The sequence below is a fragment of the Coenobita brevimanus genome, chromosome 98 (genome assembly GCF_032717465.1).
Source record: "Coenobita brevimanus isolate Jiangsu-jjx chromosome 98, ASM3271746v2, whole genome shotgun sequence".
NCBI lineage: Eukaryota > Metazoa > Arthropoda > Malacostraca > Decapoda > Coenobitidae > Coenobita > Coenobita brevimanus.
The window spans coordinates 6,806,676-6,832,301 of NC_137051.1; the positions used below are offsets into that span (position 1 = coordinate 6,806,676).

Sequence of the window (25,626 nt, forward strand, 5' to 3'; positions counted from 1 at the left end):
CTCACAACCACCAATAAGTGTACTCTCTTTACCTGCTCTAAGCACAGTTTTTTTAACATAAATTCTCTAAACAGTACAAAGAACATCATTCTACTTATAAGTCAAATTTATTCAAGACACCGAAAAACAGCCCACAGATTGCATTACTGCTCAAAATATAGCCCAAACCTCCCCCCAGAAATCTAAATATTATACACTGGATAAAATGTACGGATAGTTACCAACACATTGTTATACTGTATGTGTTAAAATATGCCTGCAAATACCTTTCATTTACATTTCAAATCAATATCTATACAAAAAAGAAGTCTGTCAAAGCAAGTTGGTGAGCTGAAGGTGAAACACCTCCGCTAACTTTAGCATGTTTACACTATAAATCCTGATTTTTTCATTAACAGTTAAATGAAACACAAAATTCTGACCGGATTTCCGATAATTAGGTGTGCATGAGCCTAAAAGGTCATAAAAATTATATTTTCCAATTAAAAGTGCTCATTCGGTAAATGGCCCTGATTAGGTATGTCGTCGCACCCTTAGGGAACAGCCAAACCCACGAATGCCGCAGGGAAAATCTGTGAATAATGAAACCCTTCAAAGATGCCCCTCACAGTCATATTTTCATTATGTGATAGCTTAAAAACTCTTGGTAGTGTCCAGAGACATCAGTGCACATTTGAATCTATGTAGTGTCCAGAAACATCACTGCACATTAGAATCTATTTGTTTAAAATGTATCAATGTGGCTTTCAACTTACCAGTGACTGAGAGACATCAGGAATACTACTTGTAGTAATACTAGAGGGTTTCTCAGAGGACTTTTGGACACAGCCAGGACTGAGAGTGTAGAGGCCCAAACTCTCCCTTGAACTCCATCGCTGTAACTCTGCCTGCAAATGAGAATACAGGTATCTTGAGTTTTACCATAAAATTTCTTGCACTGCTATTGTAATTCAATTTAATATTTTATAAGAAACTTGGGGAAGTTTGTCCTACAGAATGGTGTTATTGTATATTTCTTTGCTTTGCTTGGTGTACATCAACATTTAAATCACACTAATATACTGTACTAAAGTACAAACTCTCAAATCTAAAATGCTTTGCTCTGAAGCCTTTTTGGAAAACTGGAAACACAGCAGCATGATGGTAAGTATGAGAAACTCAAGTAATAAATGGCCTATGATACCACTGCAGCAATTGTAGCTAAATATATGAAGTACTTATAGTATTAGTGCTTTATCATCTATTCCTAAATGTGCTAACAAAAAACTTTGCCTTAATACATGAAGGACTGTCTGAGGACAGATGATGTCAATATAGCAGATTCTCGTTATAAGATGAACTGGTATGCAGTGAACTGCTTCGTTTCGTTTCGTTTTTAAAGGCTCCAACATGCTTGCATGTGTCGGCCTTGGTCACCTAATGGCGGCTCTCCACGCTGCACGATCCATTGCAGCCTCCCTGTTCGGTCCCTTAACCCTAAGGTCACACTTAATGACCTCGTCCCATGTCTTTCTTGGTCTACCCCTCATAACCCCACCCCCAATATTAACACTTCTCACCTTCCTCACCCAATTATCATCCCCCATCCTCTCCACATGTCCAAACCACCTCAATCTACCTCTCCTCATCACAACACCAATACACTCCAGTCCCATCCTACCTCTCAACTCTTCCATTGTAAACCCAGCCCCTCCAGGCCTTGGACGCAGGGATGCACTGCACATCCACCTAATCATTGTCATTTCTGTACGTCTGAGCCGGCGAATGTCTTCCTCCTTCACTGCCCAGGTCTCAATGCCATACAGCATTACACTCCTAACACATGCTGCATACAAAGACCCCTTAGCACGTAGGGAGAGCCCTCTCAATGTCAGGAGAGGCAAGAGCTCCCTGAACTTCTTCCAACCACTTCTCACACTAGCCACAGAGCTAGCTCCAGCCCCACCTCCAGCACACAACATGTCTCCCAAATAACAAAACTCTTCCACACACAAGAGATTCACCAGCAAGTTCAATCCTTTCACGTCTGACGATCTCCACCTGCTCACCCAGGCACGCCGTACACATAAAATCAGCATTATCTTGCAGTCTACCTCTGATACCACTACATCTCTTATGCACCCATTTATCACACACACCGCACAAGATGGAATTACTTCCCACGTCCTTGTGGCAAACTGCACATGGCCACTCTCCCTCGTCTTTGACAGTACCGGCACCAACCCTAGATATCATCACTTTTGTTTTATCTGCATTTACCCTTAAACCCTTTTGCCCCATACCATCTCTCCACTTTCTAAACCTTTCCTCCGCCTCCCTTTCATTCTCTGCAATCAACACCAAAAAAATTAGCATCTTTTTTCAATATACAGCAGAACTTTTCCTTATACAGGCCTACTTTGATATGCGACGGTACTGTTTACCAGCGGGAATGTTTGGTCAGCGAGTATGTTGGATATCTAAGCAATTTTCCCCATGAGATCCTGATGAAAAGCCAAAGATGTATTCCAGGCCCAAACTCATATTCTCATGTACCTTATTCAATCAACAGAGACTGGCACAGAAACATCATCATCATCATCCGGACCTCCTTTCCCACCCAAGGGCAGAGTGAGGATTAGCAATGTCCAGACAGCCCAAAATTGCCCAATCCAATGGGCCACACTTCCCTTTACTCATCATTCAAGCCCCCGGAATCCTGGCTCTATTGGATATGGCAAAAACATTCACCACATTCTGTAGCTTCACATATCGTATCCGACAGAGTCAATTCAGACGCTGCCACGTTAAAAAGGGGTGCCAAAAATCCCTGATCATGCACATCTCCTCACAAAATTCATCCAGCCAGCTCGATCTCCTGTAAGTTACCTAGGCTCACCGACTTCCAAACCTCTCTTCCTCACACATTCATCCACCATATCTCTCCACCTTCTCCTTGGCCTATCTCGCCTCCTCCCTCCTTCGAATTCGCTCAGATATACCTTCTTCACCACTCTATTGTTATCCATTCTCTCCACATGACCATACCATCTCAGTACACTCTCTTCAATTCTGGTGTCCACCGACTTCGTCACTCCGCATCTTTCACGAATCACATTATTTCGTATCCTATCCACCCTCTGTACTCCACATACATTCCTCAGCAGTCCCATCTCCACTGCTCTTACTCTTGACTTTTCATTTTCATGCCACACCATAGTCTCACATCCATATGTTAAAGTTGGCACTAACACTCCTTCATGTAAGCCTCGTGCAGCTGCAACACTCAAGCCTCTATTTCTTATCAAGGCCTTCATTGCACCAGCTACTTTTCTTCCTTGTGTCACTCTACTTTCAACTTCTTTTGCACATTTTCCTCTCTTTTCTATCACTGTACCCAGGTATTTGAACTCTCTCACCTATTCCAGTCTCTCTCCATTCACTGTTACATTGCACTGGGAGTCACCTTCTCTCTCAATGACCATCACTTTACTCTTTTCTACATTTACTCTCAAGGAACGACGTTTACAGACATCAGCAAACCTCTGCACTGGCCTACTAAGTTTTTGTCCAGTACTTGCAAGCAGTACTGCATCATCAGCATAAAACAAATCTGAGATATTCCATCTATCACCATTCATTACCAATGCCATCCTTTTCTCCATTACTCGTGTTTTCACTTCTCTCATCACCCCATCCATATATACATTGAACAACCACGGGGACATCACACAACCTTGTCGCACGCTCACACTGATTGTGAACCATTCACTTAGATTTTTTTTTTGTATGTGTCCGACTCAGGGCATAGGCTTCACAGCCTGCTCTCAGGGCCCATTAGTCCTCCTACATACCATACACCTCACTACATGCCACCATTAACCCTGACACATGCTTCACTACCAACACAAAAACTCTTGACAGCACCTAACAGCTTACCCTCTACACTGTACATGCGCAAAACTTTCCACAATCCTTTTCTGTCCACTTTGTCACATGCTTTTTCCAGATCCATGAATGCCATAAACACCTTATGGTCCTTCTCACAAGCCTTCTCTACTATCTGTCTCACTGCAAATATTTGGTCCACACATCCTCTGCCACTCCTAAAGCCACCCTGTTCATCACTCACTAAGACTTCTGATATATCTCTTACTTTCTCTATAATAATTCTTCCATATACCTTCCCTACCACACTCAGTAAGCTTCTGCCATGATAATTCTTGCACTCACTTTGTTCACCTTTATTTTTGTACAGGGGTACAATCACAGCCTTTTTCCACTCTGCAGGCACAGTTTCACTTATCCATGCCTTCTTACATATCTCCAACAAGCACTTCATCCATTCTCTCCACTACATTTAAGCATCTCTGCATACACCTCATCAACCCCAGCTGCTTTCCCATTTTTCAGCCACTTCACAGCACTCTTCGCCTGTGCGAGTGGCACAGAAACATCCTCATAAACACTACTACAGTAAAATCTCACAGTAACGGACCAATTGGGGCCCAAGCCATTCTTAAAAAAAGTGAAATTCCAATAAAAGCAACATCTGGACTTCCCCCTGCTAACCCAGACATTTTCCGATATATCAGACAGTGGTCTGGATTGCACCAGCTATTTTTAAACTGTTTTCACTACTATTGCAGTACTGTACTGTATTATACATTCACAACAATCAAATGGTGTAATATATATAATAATATTGTACTATACACTGATAAACATGTCTTTTATTTACATTATCGTGGTGAACAATGCTGAAGTTGTCAGGCAGTCCGGACTGCTTCTGGCTTTATCAGACTTTTTCCGATGTATAAGAATTTAGTCTGGTAGCTCCTCGAGGGAGTGGAGTGACATGGAAGGACAGGATGATGAATAAAGAAGTGAAGGAATGTTGTGGGGTGGATGTGGTTGAGAAGATTAAGAGAAATACACTGAGGTGGTTTGGACATGTGAAGAGAATGGAGAATGAAAGACTGACTAAGAGGGTGTATGTAGGTGAGGTGGAGGGAAGGAGAGGGAGGGGTAGACAGAGGATGAGGATGAGGGATGGAGTTGAGAGGTATATGAGGGAAGGGGGGATGAGTTGGGGCGAGGGTGGTCAAATGGTGGATGACAGAGCGACTTGGAGGCGTTTTGTCTGCAGCCACCCTTTGCGGGATTAGGGCGTCAGGCTATAGATAGATAGACAGATAGCTCCTCGACTCCAATAAAAGTGAATTCTAGTCTACTGAAGTCCGTTATATCAAGGTTTAACTGTATTGCTAAAAAATGAGACATCAAACATCACATGCTCGAAGGTAAGGTTGTGGGACGTGTGGTGCTGAGATGCTTCAGGGCAACTGACAGCACCAAGCAGGGGTAGGGGAGGGCAGGGGGACTGGAGGGAGACAAACTGGGGTGGGGTAAGGAGACAACTGGGGGTGGGGGAAGGTGGAGGGACAGGGAGGAAGACAAGCAGGGGTGGAAGAGGACAGGGGGAAAAGGGAGGGAGTCAAGCAGGGGTGGGAGAGGGAGACAAGCAGGAGTGGGGGAGGGAGACAAGCAGGGGTGGGGGAGGGAGACAAGCAGGGGTGGGGGAGGGAGACAAGCAGGGGTGAGGGAAGGAGGCAAGCAGGGGAAGGGGTGGGAGACAAGTGGGGTGGAGGAGGGTGAGGGGATGGGGAGGGAAACAAGCAGTCAGGGGAAGGGGAGGGGGAGGGTGGGAGGACAGGGAGGGAGACAAGAAAGCCAAACTGCCCCACTACCCTCCCCTCCAGTCTCACTCACACTCACTACTCTCTCACTCACTGACTCTCACTCACACACTCACTGACTCTCTCACACTCACTCCCTCACATACACACGAACACGAACAGCCGGAGAGAGAGGACGTCCAAGGCATCGCTCCTGACCTTGAGTAACAGCTGTTTAGGTACTTGATCGGTACGTTAAAGATGGCCGAAAATGTAAACAATGAGGGAATGGAATTTCAAGGATTTGATGCTAATACTAATGTCATGGACCTAGTGAAAACATTAATTATGAGGATTAGTGAACTCGAAAAAAAAGTAGAGAATCTAGTGATAAAGGATGTGTCAGGAAATACGGAAACCACCATACAGAGTCTAATCCAGTCCAACGAAACAGCCAATGAAGAGATTAAGAATTTGAAGCGGGAAAATGTTGAACTGAGGAGGAAACTTGAAGAGAGTACTAATAAAACGGAGAAGGTGAGTAATGTACTAGAAGAACACAAGGCAAAGTGGGCACACGTAGAGGAAGAACAGAAAGAAGTGGTCAGCTTAAGAGAGATCATCCAGGAAGAAAGGGAAATGAACAAGAAAGAAATGGAAGAAAATGTAGTGAAAATACTGAAGAAAAAAGAGAAAATAGTGAGAGAAACTGTAGAAAGGAACAGATGTGTGGTAGTATTTGGAAACAGGGAAGAGGAAGAAAAGGTTAGGTTCGCAAGACTCGAGAGAGACACGAACATGGTGAGAGGAATATTAGGCAAGATTGACCCCGAAGGAGACAAGTGGGTAAAAGAAATTGAGGAAGTAAGGAGGATAGGGCCTTATAAGAAAGGGGAAACAAGACCAATGAGAGTCAAGTTTACATCAGAAAGTGTAATAAATGAGATACTTAAAGTGACCTGGAAATTAAGCAAAGAGGCGGGGATGGAAAATATTATAATAAGAAAAGATCTGAATGAAGAAGAAAGAGAAGCTTTAAAATCATTAAAGGAAGAAGTAAAGGAAAAAATGATAAGAGGACAGAGGAAGAACGTAATACTTTTTTTTGGAGAGTATTGGATATGAAAGTAAGGAAATGGTATTTAAGGAAATAGAAGTGAAGGAAATTAGGGGGGATGGTTGTGAAAGATCAGAAGTTGAGGAAGTGGTACGGACAGAGAGTAGGAGAGAAGAGGGTATTAACAATGTCAAAAATAATTTGAAGGTGATATATACTAATGTTGATGGTTTCATATCGACAAGGATCGAAATTAATGATTTCTTGAGAGAACATGAACCTGATGTCATGTGCTTTGTAGAGACCAAATTAAGAGAAGATATTGATGTTCATTTGGGAGATGGTAAATACAAACTGTGGAGAAAAGACAGAAAAGAAAAAAAGGGAGGAGGAGTGATGATAGCAGTGAAGAACAACATAAATGTAGATACTGTGGAAATGGGAGAAGGCAGGGCTGAAGTGATATATATGAAATTAGAAATTGGAGAGAATGTTAAGAGAGATATGGCGGTAGTGTATGTTCCCCCAAAGACGAGAGCATGGAAGGATGACGAATACCATGAAATGTTGTCAGATATGGCTAGCTATTTGCAAAAAATAATTGAGAAAAGCAATAATATAATTTTGGTGGGTGACTTTAATTGTAAAGAGGTGAACTGGGAGGAATGGTACTCGGGAGGCGGCGAGGATTCGTGGGGTACTATGTTATTAAATATAATAATGAATAATGTGATGACGCAGTGGGTCAAAGAAGAGACACGGTTTCGAGGTGAGGACACACCAGCAAGGTTAGATTTACTGTTCACCAAAGAACCTGATGTAATAGAATCATTGGAATATCTCTGTCCTTTGGGAAAAAGTGATCACGTGGTCATTGAGTTCCAGATGTTAATAAGAAACGTCGAGCCAAGAGACGAGCTTCATAGACAGGGAAGATACAACTTTGGCAAAGCAAATTTTACAGGATTGAGAAACTTTTTTGAAAATGCGGATTGGAGAAAATTCAGAGAAACAAGAGAGATACAGAGGAAGTGGGATATCTTTCTAGACCTCTATAATTTGGGAGTGGAAAATTTGTACCAAGAGTAAGAGGGAAAGAAAACAGGAAAAAAGGAGTGGTTTAATAGAAGGTGTATGATAACCAAAAAAGAGAGAGATAAGGCGTGGAACAATTGAGAAAGAGAGGTAACGACAGAACAAAGGAAGAATATAAAAGAACAAGAAACGAATACACAAGAATACGTAGGGAAGAAGAAAGGAATTTTGAAAAAGGTATAATTGACAAATGCAAGGATGAACCCAAACTGTTTTATAGATTTGTTAATGGCAAACTGAAACAAAAGGAAGGAATCGCCAAGCTGAAAGTAGATGGTGAGGTCTTTAATGATGCGGCAATGCAAGCAGAAATAATGAACAAACGTTTCCAGTCAGTTTTCACTAAAGAAAAGGAGCTTGTGGAAGGGGAGGGAGTGATTAGAAATGTTCCGGTGATGAAAGATATAAAAGTGGAGGTGCAGGAAGTGTATAAATTACTGGAAACTCAAGATGTAAGGAAAGCCCCAGGACCTGATGGAATTTCTAATTGGGTACTGAAGGAATGCAGAGAACAACTGGCGGATAAAATTCACAGCTTAATTGTATGCTCACTGGAAGAGGGGAAAGTGCCGAAAGAATGGAAGAGGGCAAATGTGGTACCAATTTACAAGGGAGGAAACAGGGAAGAACCCCTGAATTATAGACCAGTGTCTCTAACCAGCATGGTCGCAAAATTGTGTGAGAGAATCCTGAAAGACAGATGGATAAAATATCTGGAAGAGATGAATATTTTGGCTGAATGTCAGTTTGGATTCAGAAGTGGAAGGTCATGTGTTTCAAACTTGTTGAGCTTTTACTCAAGAGCGATTGATGTGGTACAGGAGAGAGATGGTTGGGTGGATTGTGTGTACTTAGACTTAGAGAAGGCCTTTGACAAGGTACCTCATAAGAGACTAATGTGGAAACTAGAATATATAGGAGGACTAAAGGGGAAACTTCTGGAATGGATGAGAGACTTTTTGAGAGACAGACAAATGAGGACAGTAATAAAGGAAAATATGTCTGGATGGAGGGAAGTAACAAGTGGAGTCCCTCAAGGCTCAGTGTTGGCGCCAGTAATGTTCCTGATTTATGTAAATGATATGGTAGATGGAGTGAACAGTTATGCGAGTCTGTTTGCTGATGATGTAAAGATCTTGAGGAAGATAGAGGTTGAGGAAGATTGTAAAATACTGCAGGAGGATTTGGATAGGATACACAATTGGAGCCGGACGTGGGAAATGAAATTTAATGTAAAGAAATGTAAAATATTGGAAATGGGTAAAAGTACCAGGAGACCATCACTGAATTATTTTTTGGGTAATGAATTAATCACAAAAAGGAGAGAAGAGAAAGATTTGGGAGTGCTGGTCCAAGATAGTTTGTCACCAGAAAAGCACATTAACAAGATAGTTGGAGAGACTTATAAGCTCTTGACTAACATAAGAGTAGCATTTCATTATATGGATGAGGAAATGATGAAAAATTGATAGTGGCCATGATCCGCCCCAGGTTAGAATATGCAGCGGTAGTGTGGTCCCCACACAAAAAGAAAGATATAAACAAGATTGAGAGAATACAAAGAACAGCAACCAAGATGGTCCCCAGTCTGACAGACCTGTCATACAGAGAGAGGCTGGAAAAACTGGATTTGCCTTCGTTAGAGGAAAGGAGAAAGAGGGGAGACATGATTGCGGTGTTCAGGACCATGGTGGGAGTAGATAAAATTGACAAAGAAGATCTGTTTGTATGGGATAAGAGAGCAACAAGAGGACATGGAATGAAATTGAAAAAGTCAAGCTGTTTGAAGGATATCAAGAAATATAGCTTTCCTTACAGAAGTATAGACTTATGGAATAGCCTGGACAAAGAGATCGTCCAGTCTAAAAACATAAACGAGTTTAAAGTTAAATTCGACTTATTGAGAAACAGCGACGGAAACCCACGAGCATAGTACATTCCGTGTATATCACAATTAGGTATATTCTTAAATATTTGGAACGACTTAGACAAAGAGGTGGTGCATGAGAAGAACATTCATGTGGGTAAAGGTAGACTTGATAAATGTGGATATGGAGACAGGACAACACGAGCATTGCTCAATTCCTGTATACTACAAATAGGTAAATACAAATAGGTAAATACACACACACACACATATGGGAGACAAGCAGGGATGGGAGAGGATGGGGGGACAGGGAGTGAGACGACCAAGGGTGGTGGAGGGCAGAATGACACACCTGGCAGTGTTGAATGTGGAGGGGGTTGGAGGAAGGATGGGGGGGGGGACCGAGAGAGCCTCATGCACAACAACATCTACGTTCGGATGCACTCAATTCAAACATAAGGAGGGGGTGGTGTGTTCAGACTAGCGAATTGGCGGCAGCTCGGATTGTGGGAATGTTTCCCAATTTCTGATCAATCTAGCGAACTGTCAGTTATCGATGCATCAGATATCAGGGAATGGCTGTACAACATTATGACCCTGTATGAGGCCTCACTAGTCAGTGTTCAATTGCTATTTTCACTCATATGATCGCTGACATGCAAGCATACAGCCACTGTTTGTTCCAAAATGGCCTTTGAACTCAGTCACTATCAGGTGTATGTGTCTGTGATGGAACAATAGTGAGGTGCTGGACTTCAAGCAGCGAGTGAAGTGAAATAATTGCCAACTTCGGTGAGCTCAAAACTAATTTCTACTTATTTTTGGTGGTAAGCAGCAAATGAGGTGCAGTGAAGAGAAACAAGTAACAGCTGAGGTGAGCTGGAAACTTGTTTTTAAATTCTACTGGGTGGGTGAACCCTTGGCTAAAAATGTATCCCCACTGAACCCATGTTATAGCTGATATAAACTGGTATGCGATAGATTTTTCAAAAACTTCCTCACTGTAAGACAAGGACGGGATGTGCTGCATTTTTTTTTTTTTTTTTTAAGCAGAGGTTCCCAGAAACTGGGTTTACAAGTCTTTATTGTATGTTAAAAACTGTGAATGTAAATTTCTGATGTGGCATGGTACTGTATTTTTTGGCATAAAAGACACATTTCTTGCCCATAAAAAGATAAACTGAAAAGTCTCAAGTGTCTACAAAGATGAGAGACGTAAGTTTAAAACCGAGTTAGCTCTGGCTCTGTTCAAAACAGCCACATATACAAGTACTTATCCAATAAACTGCCTATCAATGGTATAAAAAAAAAAAGTGTACTGTACTTTATTTCTTCAGAAGATTTAGTTAAGAAACTTCTTCTTGTGGGTAAAAATGACCTCAGCCATAAGATGACCCAAAGCCCTTCCTCAGCCAATGGTGGGTGGTACTGAACTGTAGATGGGGAAGTTGCACTGATGACTGCACGTATTCACACGTGCCACACAAAGTGTTGACGACGAGCAGGATCTCCAACACCACCTCCAAGAACGACGGAGGGAAAGGTGGGAAAACCCGAGGGCAATCAGGTGGTCCCATAAGGTGACCCAGAGGGAATGAAATCTAGGACACCATAGCAGGAAGTGCTCAACAGTCTGCTATTCAAGGACACTACAGACACCAAGAGTTCAACACCATACCGAACTGGTGTAGGTGGGTTTACACGTACATGATCAATGTGCAGGCGGGCAAAGGCAACATCAGATGGAGAGCCCAAGGGTGGGCAGCTGGATCAGTATGGAGGAGGCCCAGTGACACTGCTGCCAGGTCAAACAAGAGGTGTGACTCCTATGTAAACTGACACAGTGGATATACAAGCATAACACAGAGGGGTCTGGGTCCAGCTGGGTGAGGTGATCAGAGGATAGAGCCTGCTGTGCTGTCTGGTCAATAACTTCATTCCCTCAGATGCCTATATGAGAGGGGAGCACCTCAAGGGGCATGGTCCATGCAGGTGAGGCAAAGAAGGTGAAAACAGAGTGGACTGTATGGACTACTATACTCTACTTGATTGACCTGTGCACCTGAGATATATGGGGCAAGTAGGGAGTGTTTGATTCGCGGCTGCTGATTGGTTGTCGATGATGTCACTGAAGTAAATGCAGGCATGTACTGTAGTAAAACATGCAGATGCGGGTGTACACCGTGGGTGGATATTACAGTACAACATGCAGATGTAGGTGTACACCGTGGATGGATGCAGTACAACACGTGGATGTGGGTGTACACTGTGGGTGGATAATTTACTTGAAATGTCACTCATCGTTATAAAACTTTATGATACCATTAATTTTCTTTGATAACAGTAAACTTTTTGAGCCAATTTTGACCTTTTCAGCTTTGGAAACTATTCCATATTTAAACTGGCTGCTTATATTGCAGGCAATTTAAAAATATAAATATACATGCATTAAAATAAGAAGAGCTGTAGATTTACATCATCCGCGACCAATCAGCAGCCGCAAATCAAACACACCATTCTTGCCCCATACATTTCAGCTGCATAGGTCAATCAAATAGGGTATAATCATACATGGGAGGATGGCCATCCTGCAGGAAGGTGCAACGATGACTGCAAGTGGTACAGAACCACTTATTGGGGAGAATTGAAGGGTTTCACAAAGTCTAGTGCTTGGAAGATGGCACAGAGTTCCGTGAGGACAGAGTGTGAATCAGACAACGTCCATAGAGGGAGAGATCCTCAAAATACACTGCAGAGGTGAAGGAGGTGAGCAGGGAATGGTAACTGTCAGAGAAAATATGAAAGATGCCACTGTACAGGGAGACATCCATATCCAGGTAATACTGGCAGGCCAGCACTGCATCAGAGGACATAAAACGGGACTGGGAGGTCAGGGGATATCATAGAGGACAGGTCAAACTATTGGGGGGATGGGGAGACAGGAGTTGCTGAGGAGGGAGAAGGGGGTGGGATGAATAGTGTGTCATAGGCCCGCAGGCCACAGATGAGGAATGGCTTGCTTGACCGAAGGTAGTGCAGGGGAGTACAAAAGCACAAGGTGTGAGATTATAGGATGGAGAGGGGGCAGCGGGGCAGATGACCATGACAATAGCGGAGGGGCTGATAGTCAAGCCCAGTGCACAGAAGGATGAGCAGCATCACTCCAGATTCTGCATTGAAGGATACAACCAGGGAGGAACTGAATACTTCATGGGTAATGCAGAGGCAGTATTCTCAAATAACTTCCAGCTTTTGAAGCTGGGAACAAGAGGCAGAACCCTACGGAGGACCCATAAGACAGGTGGCTTAGAATAAATATTGAGTACAGGTGGAGATGCATTTCCCTCTTCGCTCCCCAGCTTACACCAGCAATGATGCACATGATCTTCAGCTGACAGACAGGATGAGCAAAGACAATCCATCAGGCCAACCTGGGACCATCTAGGCCTAGGAGGGTATACCTAGTCCATGGGTGGAGAGGGATGCCATCAGTCCAACCCTAAAAGAGTGTGGGAAGTTTTCACAGTATGAAGCACATCAGGGTACTTTTATGGGCACTAACTGTCAGCCCCCAAGCTAAGACCCAGGCAGTGAAGATGTCAGCTGCCTGTTGGAGGCCATTCTGGGCCTCCTCTAGTATGTCAGCACTACAAGGGTGGGAAACATTGTCCACGCAGACCAAGAAGGTGAGACACTGGGGGAAGTCCCATAATGGGACACTGGATAGGAGGGGGCTGAGGACAGAGCCCTGAGGTACCCTCTGGATCACAGTATAGGATGAGAGGACACCTCCCAGCAACACAGAGAATGCATGGTCAACAAGGAAGGGCTGTACCCAAGTAAGAATGTAGCCTGTTGTACACATGGTACTGAGCTTATACAATATCTCATCATGAAAAGTGGAGTCAAATGCGCCCCTCAATGTCAATAAAGGTTGCCAAGAGGACACAGCGGTGGAGATGTGGTGTTTAAGCTCGAGCAGGACATCCTTGGTTCCCTGACAAGGCCTGAAACCACACTGTTCCTCCTTCAGATGGTTGAACTGTTTCAACCACCATGTGAAACAACTTCAGACCATGTGTTTGAGTAGCCTGCCTACACTAGACAATGGTGCAACTGGTCTGTGAGAGGCTGGTAAGGAAGGGTCCTTCCCAGGCTCGGGAAACAGAAAAAGGAAATCTTTCCATGGAACTTGAAAAGTCTTCGACAGCCAGCTGTCATACTCATTAAACTGATGAAGAAAGGCATCAAGAATGGAAGTGCAATCAGCGACATCTGCAGCAGGACCCAACAGCAGAGTTGGTTTACCCCTGCCACATCATAATGGACCCATCCCCTTACCTGCACCTGACTAATCAGCTTATCAGACCAAATATAAGAGAATATCCCCTCATGGCAGCATCACCATTTATTAATTCACAATTTCTCTCCAATTATTCCTATCATATGCAGCAACTCTTCTTTGCTCAACAGACATCCTTCTTGCATCTAATGCTCTCTTCACACTGTCCATCTATCCTATTCATGGCCTTCCTCTCAGCCATACACCTCTCACATCCGATCCAGTTATCTATTTCACCAATCACTCATCATCCATTCTCTCCATATGCCCAAACCATCACGACACTCTCTGTTCAACTCAATGAGCCATCTCCTGCATAACTCCAGTTCTCCTTCGCACTTCATCAATTCTCACTCGACGCATACGCGTCACTCCGCACATACACCTCCGACACCTCATCTCCTTTACATTCAAACTTTTCCTCTCTGCTATACTCACATTCCATGTTTCAGCCCCATATAATGCAGTCAGTACCACTACGCCTTCATACAACCTTTCTTTACATCCATTCTAAGCGAACGACATCTTAACACTTTTTTCATTCCTCTCAGCACCTTTCCTACTTCATTCATTCTAAACTTCACTTCAACATCTATTCTTCCATCCACAGCAAAATGTGACCCTAATTACTTAAAACACTCGACCTCCTCAAGCAACTCAGCATTCAAAACTATATTCATCCTCCTACCATCTACCAACTTCGTACACTTCATCATTTTACTCTTATCCTCATTTATTCTTGATTTCCTTGTTTCACATTACTGTTGCTAAAAAATGAGACATCAAACATCACATGCAGGAAGGTATGGTGGTGGGCCATGCGGTGGTGAGAGATGTTTCAGGTCAGCTGACAGCCATGCAGGCAGCTGGCAGCGTGCCAAGTGGGGGTGGGGGTGGGTGGGGCGATGAGGAGGGAGACAAGCAGGGTTGGTGAAGGGTGGGGGGACTGGAGGGAGACAAGTTGGGGTGGGGCAGGGAGACAAACAGGGGTGGTGGAGGGTGGGGGGACTGGAGGAAGACAAGCAGGAGTAGGGGAGGGCACTGAGACAGGGAAGGAGATATGAAAGTCAAACTGCCCTGTGCCCCCCTGTCTCACTCACACACACACACACACACACACACACACACACACACACACACACACACACACACAAACCCATACACCCACACCCACACACAGGAGAAATGTGGGGGTGGGGGAGGGGGAGGGGATGGAGAAGGAGACAACCAGGGGTGGGGGAGGGGGAGGGGATGGGGAGGGAGACAACCAGGGGTGGGGGAGGGGGAGGGAGACAACCACAGGTGGGGGAGGGCAGGGGGACAGGGAGGGAGACATGTCTGGCAGTGCTGAGTCTGGTGGGGGATGGAGAAGGGATGGGGGAGGGGGAAGAAGAGAGTGGATGGAGGGAGGACCAGGAGAGACTCCTGCACCACCACATCCAGGTTGAGATGAGCTTGTTTCAAACCTAAGGAGCAGCGGGTGTCAAACTAGCAAGGCAATGGCTGTTCAGATTGTGAGAATGTTCCCCTACTTCTTTTGTTCAGTCTAGTGAACTGTCGTTTATCGATGTGTCGGAAATCGGTCTGTGTGTGTGTATTTACCTATTTGTATTTACCTATTTGTAGTATACAGGAATTGAGCAATGCTCGTGTTGTCCTGTCTCCATATCCACATTTATCAAGTCTACCTTTACACACATGAATGTTTTTCTCATGCACCACCTCTTTGTCTAAGTCGTTCCAAATATTTAAGAATATACCTAATTGTGATATACACGGAATGTACTATGCTCGTGGGTTTCCGTCGCTGTTTCTCAATAAGTCGAATTTAACTTTAAACTCGTTTATGTTTTTAGACTGGACGATCTCTTTGTCCAGGCTATTCCATAAGTCTATACTTCTGTAAGGAAAGCTATATTTCTTGATATCCTTCAAACAGCTTGACTTTTTCAATTTCATTCCATGTCCTCTTGTTGCTCTCTTATCCCATACAAACAGATCTTCTTTGTCAATTTTATCTACTCCCACCATGGTCCTGAACACCGCAATCATGTCTCCCCTCTTTCTCCTTTCCTCTAACGAAGGCAAATCCAGTTTTTCCAGCCTCTCTCTGTATGACAGGTCTGTCAGACTGGGGACCATCTTGGTTGCTGTTCTTTGTATTCTCTCAATCTTGTTTATATCTTTCTTTTTGTGTGGGGACCACACTACCGCTGCATATTCTAACCTGGGGCGGATCATGGCCACTATCAATTTTTTCATCATTTCCTCATCCATATAATGAAATGCTACTCTTATGTTAGTCAAGAGCTTATAAGTCTCTCCAACTATCTTGTTAATGTGCTTTTCTGGTGACAAACTATCTTGGACCAGCACTCCCAAATCTTTCTCTTCTCTCCTTTTGTGATTAATTCATTACCCAAAAAATAATTCAGTGATGGTCTCCTGGTACTTTTACCCATTTCCAATATTTTACATTTCTTTACATTAAATTTCATTTCCCACGTCCGGCTCCAATTGTGTATCCTATCCAAATCCTCCTGCAGTATTTTACAATCCTCCTCAACCTCTATCTTCCTCAAGATCTTTACATCATCAGCAAACAGACTCGCATAACTGTTCACTCCATCTACCATATCATTTACATAAATCAGGAACATTACTGGCGCCAACACTGAGCCTTGAGGGACTCCACTTGTTACTTCCCTCCATCCAGACATCTTTTCCTTTATTACTGTCCTCATTTGTCTGTCTCTCAAAAAGTCTCTCATCCATTCCAGAAGTTTCCCCTTTAGTCCTCCTATATATTCTAGTTTCCACATTAGTCTCTTATGAGGTACCTTGTCAAAGGCCTTCTCTAAGTCTAAGTACACACAATCCACCCAACCATCTCTCTCCTGTACCACATCAATCGCTCTTGAGTAAAAGCTCATCAAGTTTGAAACACATGACCTTCCACTTCTGAATCCAAACTGACATTCAGCCAAAATATTCATCTCTTCCAGATATTTTATCCATCTGTCTTTCAGGATTCTCTCACACAATTTTGCGACCATGCTGGTTAGAGACACTGGTCTATAATTCAGGGTTCTTCCCTGTTTCCTCCCTTGTAAATTGGTACCACATTTGCCCTCTTCCATTCTTTTGGCACTTTCCCCTCTTCCAGTGAGCATACAATTAAGCTGTGAATTTTATCCGCCAGTTGTTCTCTGCATTCCTTCAGTACCCAATTAGAAATTCCATCAGGTCCTGGGGCTTTCCTTACATCTTGAGTTTCCAGTAATTTATACACTTCCTGCACCTCCACTTTTATATCTTTCATCACCGGAACATTTCTAATCACTCCCTCCCCTTCCACAAGCTCCTTTTCTTTAGTGAAAACTGACTGGAAAGCGTTTGTTCATTATTTCTGCTTGCATTGCCGCATCATTAAAGACCTCTCCATCTACTTTCAGCTTGGTGATTCCTTCCTTTTGTTTCAGTTTGCCATTAACAAATCTATAAAACAGTTTGGGTTCATCCTTGCATTTGTCAATTATACCTTTTTCAAAATTCCTTTCTTCTTCCCTACGTATTCTTGTGTATTCGTTTCTTGTTCTTTTATATTCTTCCTTTGTTCTGTCGTTACCTCTCTTTCTCCAATTGTTCCACGCCTTATCTCTCTTTTTTGGCTATCATACACCTACTATTAAACCACTCCTTTTTCCAGTTTTCTTTCCTCTTACTCTTGGTACAAAATTTTTTCCACTCCCAAATTATAGAGGTCTAGAAAGATATCCCACTTCCTCTGTATCTCTCTTGTTTCTCTGAATTTTCTCCAATCCGCATTTTCAAAAAAGTTTCTCAATCCTGTAAAATTTGCTTTGCCAAAGTTGTATCTTCCCTGTCTATGAAGCTAGCCTCTTGGCTCGACGTTTCCTATTAACATCTGGAACTCAATGACCACGTGATCACTTTTTCCCAAAGGACAGAGATATTCCAATGATTCTATTACATCAGGTTCTTTGGTGAACAGTAAATCTAACCTTGCTGGTGTGTCCTCACCTCGAAACCGTGTCTCTTCTTTGACCCACTGCGTCATCACATTATTCATTATTATATTTAATAACATAGTACCCCACGAATCCTCGCCGCCTCCCGAGTACCATTCCTCCCAGTTCACCTCTTTACAATTAAAGTCACCCACCAAAATTATATTATTGCTTTTCTCAATTATTTTTTGCAAGTAGCTAGCCATATCTGACAACAACTCATGGTATTCGTCATCCTTCCATGCTCGTCTTTGGGGGAACATACACTACCGCCATATCTCTCTTAACATTCTCTCCAGTTTCTAATTTCATATATATCACTTCAGCCCTGCCTTCTCCCATTTCCACAGTATCTACATTTATGTTGTTCTTCACTGCTATCATCACTCCTCCTCCCTTTTTTTCTTTTCTGTCTTTTCTCCACAGTTTGTATTTACCATCTCCCAAATGAACATCAATATCTTCTCTTAATTTGGTCTCTACAAAGCACATGACATCAGGTTCATGTTCTCTCAAGAAATCATTAATTTCGATCCTTGTCGATATGAAACCATCAACATTAGTATATATCACCTTCAAATTATTTTTGACATTATTAATACCCTCTTCTCTCCTACTCTCTCTGTCCGTACACTTCCTCAACTTCTGATCTTTCACAACCATCCCCCTAATTTCCTTCACTTCTATTTCCTTAAATACCATTTCCTTACTTTCATATCCAATACTCTCCAAAAAAAAGTATTACGTTCTTCCTCTGTCCTCTTATCATTTTTTTCCTTTACTTCTTCCTTTAATGATTTTAAAGCTTCTCTTTCTTCTTCATTCAGATCTTTTCTTATTATAATATTTTCCATCCCCGCCTCCTTGCTTAATTTCCAGGTCACTTTAAGTATCTCATTTATTACACTTTCTGATGTAAACTTGACTCTCATTGGTCTTGTTTCCCCTTTCTTATAAGGCCCTATCCTCCTTACTTCCTCAATTTCTTTTACCCACTTGTTTCCTTCGGGTCAATCTTGCCTAATATTCCTCTCACCATGTTCGTGTCTCTCTCGAGTCTTGCGAACCTAACCTTTCTTCCTCTTCCCTGTTTCCAAATACTATCACACATCTGTTCCTTTCTACAGTTTCTCTCACTATTTTCTCTTTTTTTCTTCAGTATTTTCACTACATTTTCTTCCATTTCTTTCTTGTTCATTTCCCTTTCTTCCTGGATGATCTCTCTTAAGCTGACCACTTCTTTCTGTTCTTCTTCTACGTGTGCCCACTTTGCCTTGTGTTCTTCTAGTACATTACTCACCTTCTCCGTTTTATTAGTACTCTCTTCAAGTTTCCTCCTCAGTTCAACATTCTCCCTCTTCAAATTCTTAATCTCTTCATTGGCTGTTTCGTTGGACTGGATTAGACTCTGTATGGTGGTTTCCGTATTTCCTGACACATCCTTTATCACTAGATTCTCTACTTTTTTTCGAGTTCACTAATCCTCATAATTAATGTTTTCACTAGGTCCATGACATTAGTATTAGCATCAAATCCTTGAAATTCCATTCCCTCATTGTTTACATTTTCGGCCATCTTTAACGTACCGATCAAGTACCTAAACAGCTGTTACCAATAAGCCACAAACATTCATGTATACTATTGCCAACAAATCTTTACATTTTTGGTAGTCTACCAACTTTCATTATTTTAAATTTAAAGAAAGTCCCTAGGAGACAGGACAGACAAAATTCCTGAAACTACTCAAGGTCAGGAGCGATGCCTTGGACGTCCTCTCTCTCCGGCTCTGTGATGTACTGGAAATGAGCTACGCTCATGGGGTCCCGTCTCTTTTTCTCATTAAGTCATATTTTGTTTTGAACTCGTTTAAGTCATTAGACTGGACAATCTCTTTGTCCAGGCTGTTCTACAGGCCTATGCATCTATATGGAAAGTTACATTTCTTGATATCCTTCAAACATTTTGGCTTTTTCAGTTTCATTCCATGTCCTCTTGTTACTCTCCCATCCCATACAAAGAGATTATTTTTATCAATTTTATCTAGTCCCATCATGGCCCTGAACACTGCAATCATGTCACCCCTCCCTCTCCTTTCTTCAAGGGAAGGCAGGTCCAGCTTTTCCAGCCTCTCTTTGTAAAACAGATCTGTCAGGCTGGGGACCATCTTGGTTGCTGTTCTTTGGATTCTCTTGATCTTATTTATATCTTTCTTCTTGTGTGGGGGCCACACTACTGCCGCATATTCCAACCTGGGGCGGATCATGGCCACTATCAATTTTTCATCATTTCCTCATCCATGTAATGGAATGCCACTCATATGTTAGTCAAGAAATTGTACATCTCTCTAAATCTAGATACACACAATCCATCCACCTGTTTCTCTCCTGTAGCACGTCAATCGTTCTAGAGTAAAAGCTCAACAAGTTGGAAACACATGACCTTTCACTTCTGAATCCAAACTGGCTCTCAGCCAATATGTTCATCTCCTCCAGATATTTCATCCATCTGTCTTTCAGAATTCTCTCGCACAATTTTGCAACTACTCTGGTCAAGGACACTGGTCCCTTATAAACTGGTACCAAATTGGCCCTCTTCCATTCCCGAGGCACTTTCCCTTTTTCTTGAGAACCCACAATTAAATCGCGAATCTTATCTGCCAGTTGCTCTCTGCATTCCTTCAGTACCCAGGTAGAGATTCCATCCGGTCCTGTGGCTTTCCTTACATCTTGAGTTTCCAGTAATTTATACACTTCCTGCACTTCCACTTTTAAGTCTATTATCACTACATTTCTAGTCACACCCTCCCCCTCCACAAAATCCCTTTCTTTACTGAAAACCAATTGGAAACATTTGTTCATTATTTCAGCTTGCACTGCTGCATCTTAGTAGACCTCTCCTTCTACTTTTAGTTTGGCAATTCCTTCCTTTTGTTTCAATTTGCCATTAACAAATCTATAAAACAATTTGGGTTCTTCCTTACATTTGTCAATTATACCTTTTTCAAAGTTCCTTCCTTCCTCTCTGCGTATTCTTGTATATTCATTTCTAGTTAATTTATATTCTTCCTTTGATTTATTATTACTTCTCTTTCTCCATTTGTTCCATGCCATGTCCCTCTTTTTTTTTTGCTATCAAGCACCTTCTGTTAAACCAATCCTTTTACCTGATTTCTTTCCCACTTACTCTTGGAACATTTTTCTCCACACCCGAATTATAGAGGTCTAGAAAGATATCCCACTTCCTCTGTGTCTCTCTTGTTTCTCTGTATTTTCTCAAATCCGCATTTTCGAAAAATTTCCTCAATCCTGTAAAGTTTGCTTTCCCATAGTTGTATCTTCTCTGCCTATAAAGCTCATCTCCTGGCACCACGTTCCCTTTTATCATCTGGAACTCAATGGCCACATGATCACTTTTTCCTATAGGACACTGACATTTAAATTTTCAACTACATCAGGTTCTTTAGTTAGTAGTAAATCGAATCCTGCTGGCGTGTCGTCTCCTCTGAATCTAGTCTCTTCTTTGACCCACTGGGTCATAACATTATTCATTGCAATATTTAACAATACAGAGCCCCAGGAATCTTCACTGCTTCCCGAATGCCATTCCTTCGATTCCACCTCTTTACAGTTAAAATCCCCCATCATGATTATGTGTTGTGTGTGTGTGTGTGTGTGTGTGTGTGTGTGTTTATATATGTGCAAGGAGTGATCAAAAAGTTTTGTAAATGGCACTGCTATATTGAAATGAGCTGAAGTATGTGAGGGTTGTTGGAGGTTATTACATTGTTCACCTTCCTAGTTGCCACCAGCCATTGGACACCAAGACAGCACAGGCCAATGTGCTGTGGCAAGACATAGGGTGAGGTCATATCTGCCGCAATTGGGGAAATGTCGTTGTTTGAGCAACATACAATATCCAGACATTACTGGCGGGGAAAAGAATTCCACTCGTGCCGCATCCACCTTATTCACCTGACTTAGCACCTTGTGACTTCTGGTTGTTCCCAAAACTGAAGAGCACAATGAAAGGGAGTCATTATAAAATGACTGAAGACATCCAATCCAAGACAACAAGCCTTCTGAAGATTAAGGAGGAAGATTTCCAGCAATGTTTCAGGCAGTGGCAGGAATGGTGGAATAAGGGTGTGTGTGCAGGGGAGTACTTGGAAGGGGATGTTTAATGTATGCACCTAATATTCAATAAAATACTGTTATTCAAACACTCACCAAACTTTTTGACCATTCCTCAATATATATACAGGCACACCCCAAGATCTGGCGCATCGCCAACTGACAATATGTTAGACTGAAAAGAAGAAATGGGTGAACATTCCCATACTATGAATGACCGTCGATTCCCTAGTCCGAACAATAATCTCCTCCCTAGGTTTGAAACGAGCGCGTCTAAATGTGTATGTCCATCCCCCGCCACACTCAGCACTGCCAAGTATGTCTCCTTCCCCAACCTTCCATCCTCCCCCACCCCTGCTTGTCTCCCATGTGTGTGTGTGTGTGTGTGAGGGGGAGGGTTAAAAGGGCAGTCTGGCTTTCTCGTCTCCCTCCCTGTCCCCCTGTCCTCCCCCCTTCCTGCTTGTCTCCCTCCCCATCCTCCCACCCTCCCCCACCCCCACTTGGCTCCTTCCCCCACCCACAGTGTAGAAACTCAAACAGTGTGCTCATCTCTGGACCAAAATAAGGTCGGTTTTGGGCAGGTCATCTATGATTGGTGGCCTTGACTGGTGACGTCACTTGGACGGCTGTCTCGCTCACAGGAGCAGGACAACAGTGTGTTTTTACCAGCCATTTGTGATGCATAGCCTGCTTTATTTTATAGGTTTCATCGTTAAAATACTTTTCACGATGTGCAGAGTGTTTGGGTGTTCAGGGAAGACATCTGATGGCAAATTTCTGAGACGCTTTCGCATGCCAAATGATAAAATCAACAGGCAAAAGTGGATACATTTGTGTGGACGGAAGAACAAGGTTTCTCCCACTGGCCGTGTCTGTGAAAGGCATTTCAGCTCGCAACAGTATGCAACAGATCTGCAAAGCGAGTTGCTGGGGACACCACCACCAATCAGAAGACTGCTAAAGTCAGGAGCAGTCCCTGTTCAGTGAGTAAATAGTTTTATTGTGAAAAATAACTGACTGCAGTAAGATTAATAATTATTATGGGATTTATGTTCAAGTTTGAGCATCAAATGTTCATGTAAGATGTTTAAAGGATTTTCTTGTCCCTATGCAATGCATTATCACGGAGAACCCAAGGGGTGTGTGTAACAGGCTAAATAAATTAATGTGGACCCAGTCATGTCTAACGTACCTCTAGGGCATTATTAGTGCACCATAACTATATTTTCATTTAACATACAATTATTTATACAATTTCCATAACGAAATTGTGATAGATTCATTGTAATACGAGTGAAGAGGTTAGGTATAACGAAATAATTGGTGAATGCAACAAATTATTAATGCTACCAACCTATATATGTAACAGTAATTCTTGTAAAAACTTTACATTCATTCAAACCCTTGAAAATACCGAGAGTGACCAGCCTCACTCATCCCTGAGTGGCATTACATGAGCAATAACCCCAACCACCCCTTGGATATAAACCTTCACCGGCTCAATCCGACTGGAGTGCTGTAATTATCCACTAAACCACCACGTGCCATACAACAAGATTATTTTTACCCCAGTCAGAGATGTGAGACAAGTCAGACATTAGGTGTGCCATAGTCTCATCTCTTGTTTGTTGAAGTAACTGCTGAGATGGATGTTGCGGGAATTGAATGGAAAGATGAAGGGTGGAGTCATCAGCGCGTGAGTGGATAGGGTTAGCCATACTGCTTAGAAGGTCATTGATGAATATAAGGAAGAGAGTTGGTGATAGGACAGAGCCCTGAGGAACTCCACTGTCAACAGATCTAAGAGAAGAATGATGGATGTCTACAACAGCAGCTATGGAACGACCAGAAAGGAAACTGTAGATGAAGGCACAGAGACAAGGATAGAAACCATAAGAGGGCAGTTTGGAAATTAAAGATTTATGCCAGACTTGATCCAAAGCCTTTGAGATGTCGAGTGCAATGGCAAACCTTTTGCCAAAGTCCCAAAAGGAGGATGACCAGGAGTCTGAAAGGTAGGTGAGAAGATCGCCAGTGGTGTGTCCCTGACAGAACCCATACTGACGATCAGAAAGAAGGTTGTGATAGAAAAGATGCTTTAAAATATTAAGAATAGACTTGAAAGCTTTTGAGACACAGGATGTTAATGCAATTGGACAATAGTTAGAGGGCTGGGAATGGTTACCCTTCTTTGGACCAGCTGAATGAGAGCAAACTTCCAGCAAGAAGGACAGGTACAAGTTGAAAGACAAAGGCAAAAGAGTTTACCTAGGCAGGGTGTAAACACAGAAGCACAGTTCTTGAGGACAACAGGAGGGACTCCATCAGGCCCATATGCCTTGTTACAGTAGTATGTCAGGACTCCATATTATAATAATACAACTCATAGACAGATAGATAGATAGACAGATTGATAGATAGATAGAAGCACCAAGCCAGGGTGTGAGATAGGAAGTGTCTCAGTGAGAATCAACCAAAAGGAATCGAGCTTGCAACTCTTAAGTGAAGGAATGCTAGAAGTGCACAGGAAGCAGTACATACACACAGACAAACAGAGTTCTAGAAGCTTCCACAACAGTATTGCCCACGTGACACGACCCCTGCTAAACAAGAATGTAGGAATCAGAGATCAGAAAGGGGCTAGCCATAGAACCGACAGGTAGTGGAGAGAGGAAATAAGAAGAGGGATCCGACGACACTTAGTTAGCAACTTACGTCCCTGTGTACTACATACTCTGCTCAACTTAGACTTTCTTTGAAGATAATAAATCGAGATCAACTCCCTGTATTCATCTAACTCCTCCTGCTCTTCAATTTGCACAATAACTTTAACCAAAACTCAAGACTTACATATTGCAAGACCAAAAAGTCACATATAATAAATGGTGTCATGTGGTCTATACTGTTGTGGATGCTTCTAGAACTCTGTAGGCTCTGTCTGTGTGTATGTACTGCTTCCGGTGCACTTCTAGTATTCCTTCACTTAAGAGTTGCAAGCTCGTTTCCTTTTGGTTGATTCTCGCTGATGCACTTCCTCTCTCACACCCTGGCTTGGTGCTTCTATCTATCTGTCTATCTATCTATCAATGAGTTGTATTATTATAATATGGAGTCCTGACAAGTATTGGGGCCAGTGATGGCAGAAAATACATCAGCTGAAGACATTTTAATGTCAGCCATGAGGAAGTCAGAGGGGGAAGTGATGGAGGAACAGCACCAAAATCACCTAAGGTGGAACTGGAGGAGAAAGACTAAGTGCAGAGATCTGCTTTATCAGTAGAAGAAATAGCTACAGAGCCATCAGAGTAGACAAGAGGAGGGAAGGATGATGAGGTAAAGTTGTTAGAAAGGTTTTTGGCAAGGTGCCTGAGGGAGCAGGAAGAATTTGATTTGGAAAGCTGAGAGCATTTAGTATGGATGAAATTATTTTTAGCAGAGCAAAGAATA

The 25,626-nt window shown here is 42.6% G+C and overlaps 1 protein-coding gene across 1 annotated transcript in view; it reads right to left on the reverse strand.

Annotated features, from left to right (window-relative positions):
- LOC145414061 (uncharacterized) overlaps positions 1–25,626 on the reverse strand; it is a 112,115-nt gene that overhangs the window by 51,312 nt on the left and 35,177 nt on the right. Inside the window, exon 7 of the mRNA XM_080283625.1 lies at positions 756–887. Within this exon, the coding sequence (XP_080139751.1) occupies positions 756–887 (132 nt within the window). The remainder of the gene's footprint in view (positions 1–755; positions 888–25,626) is intronic.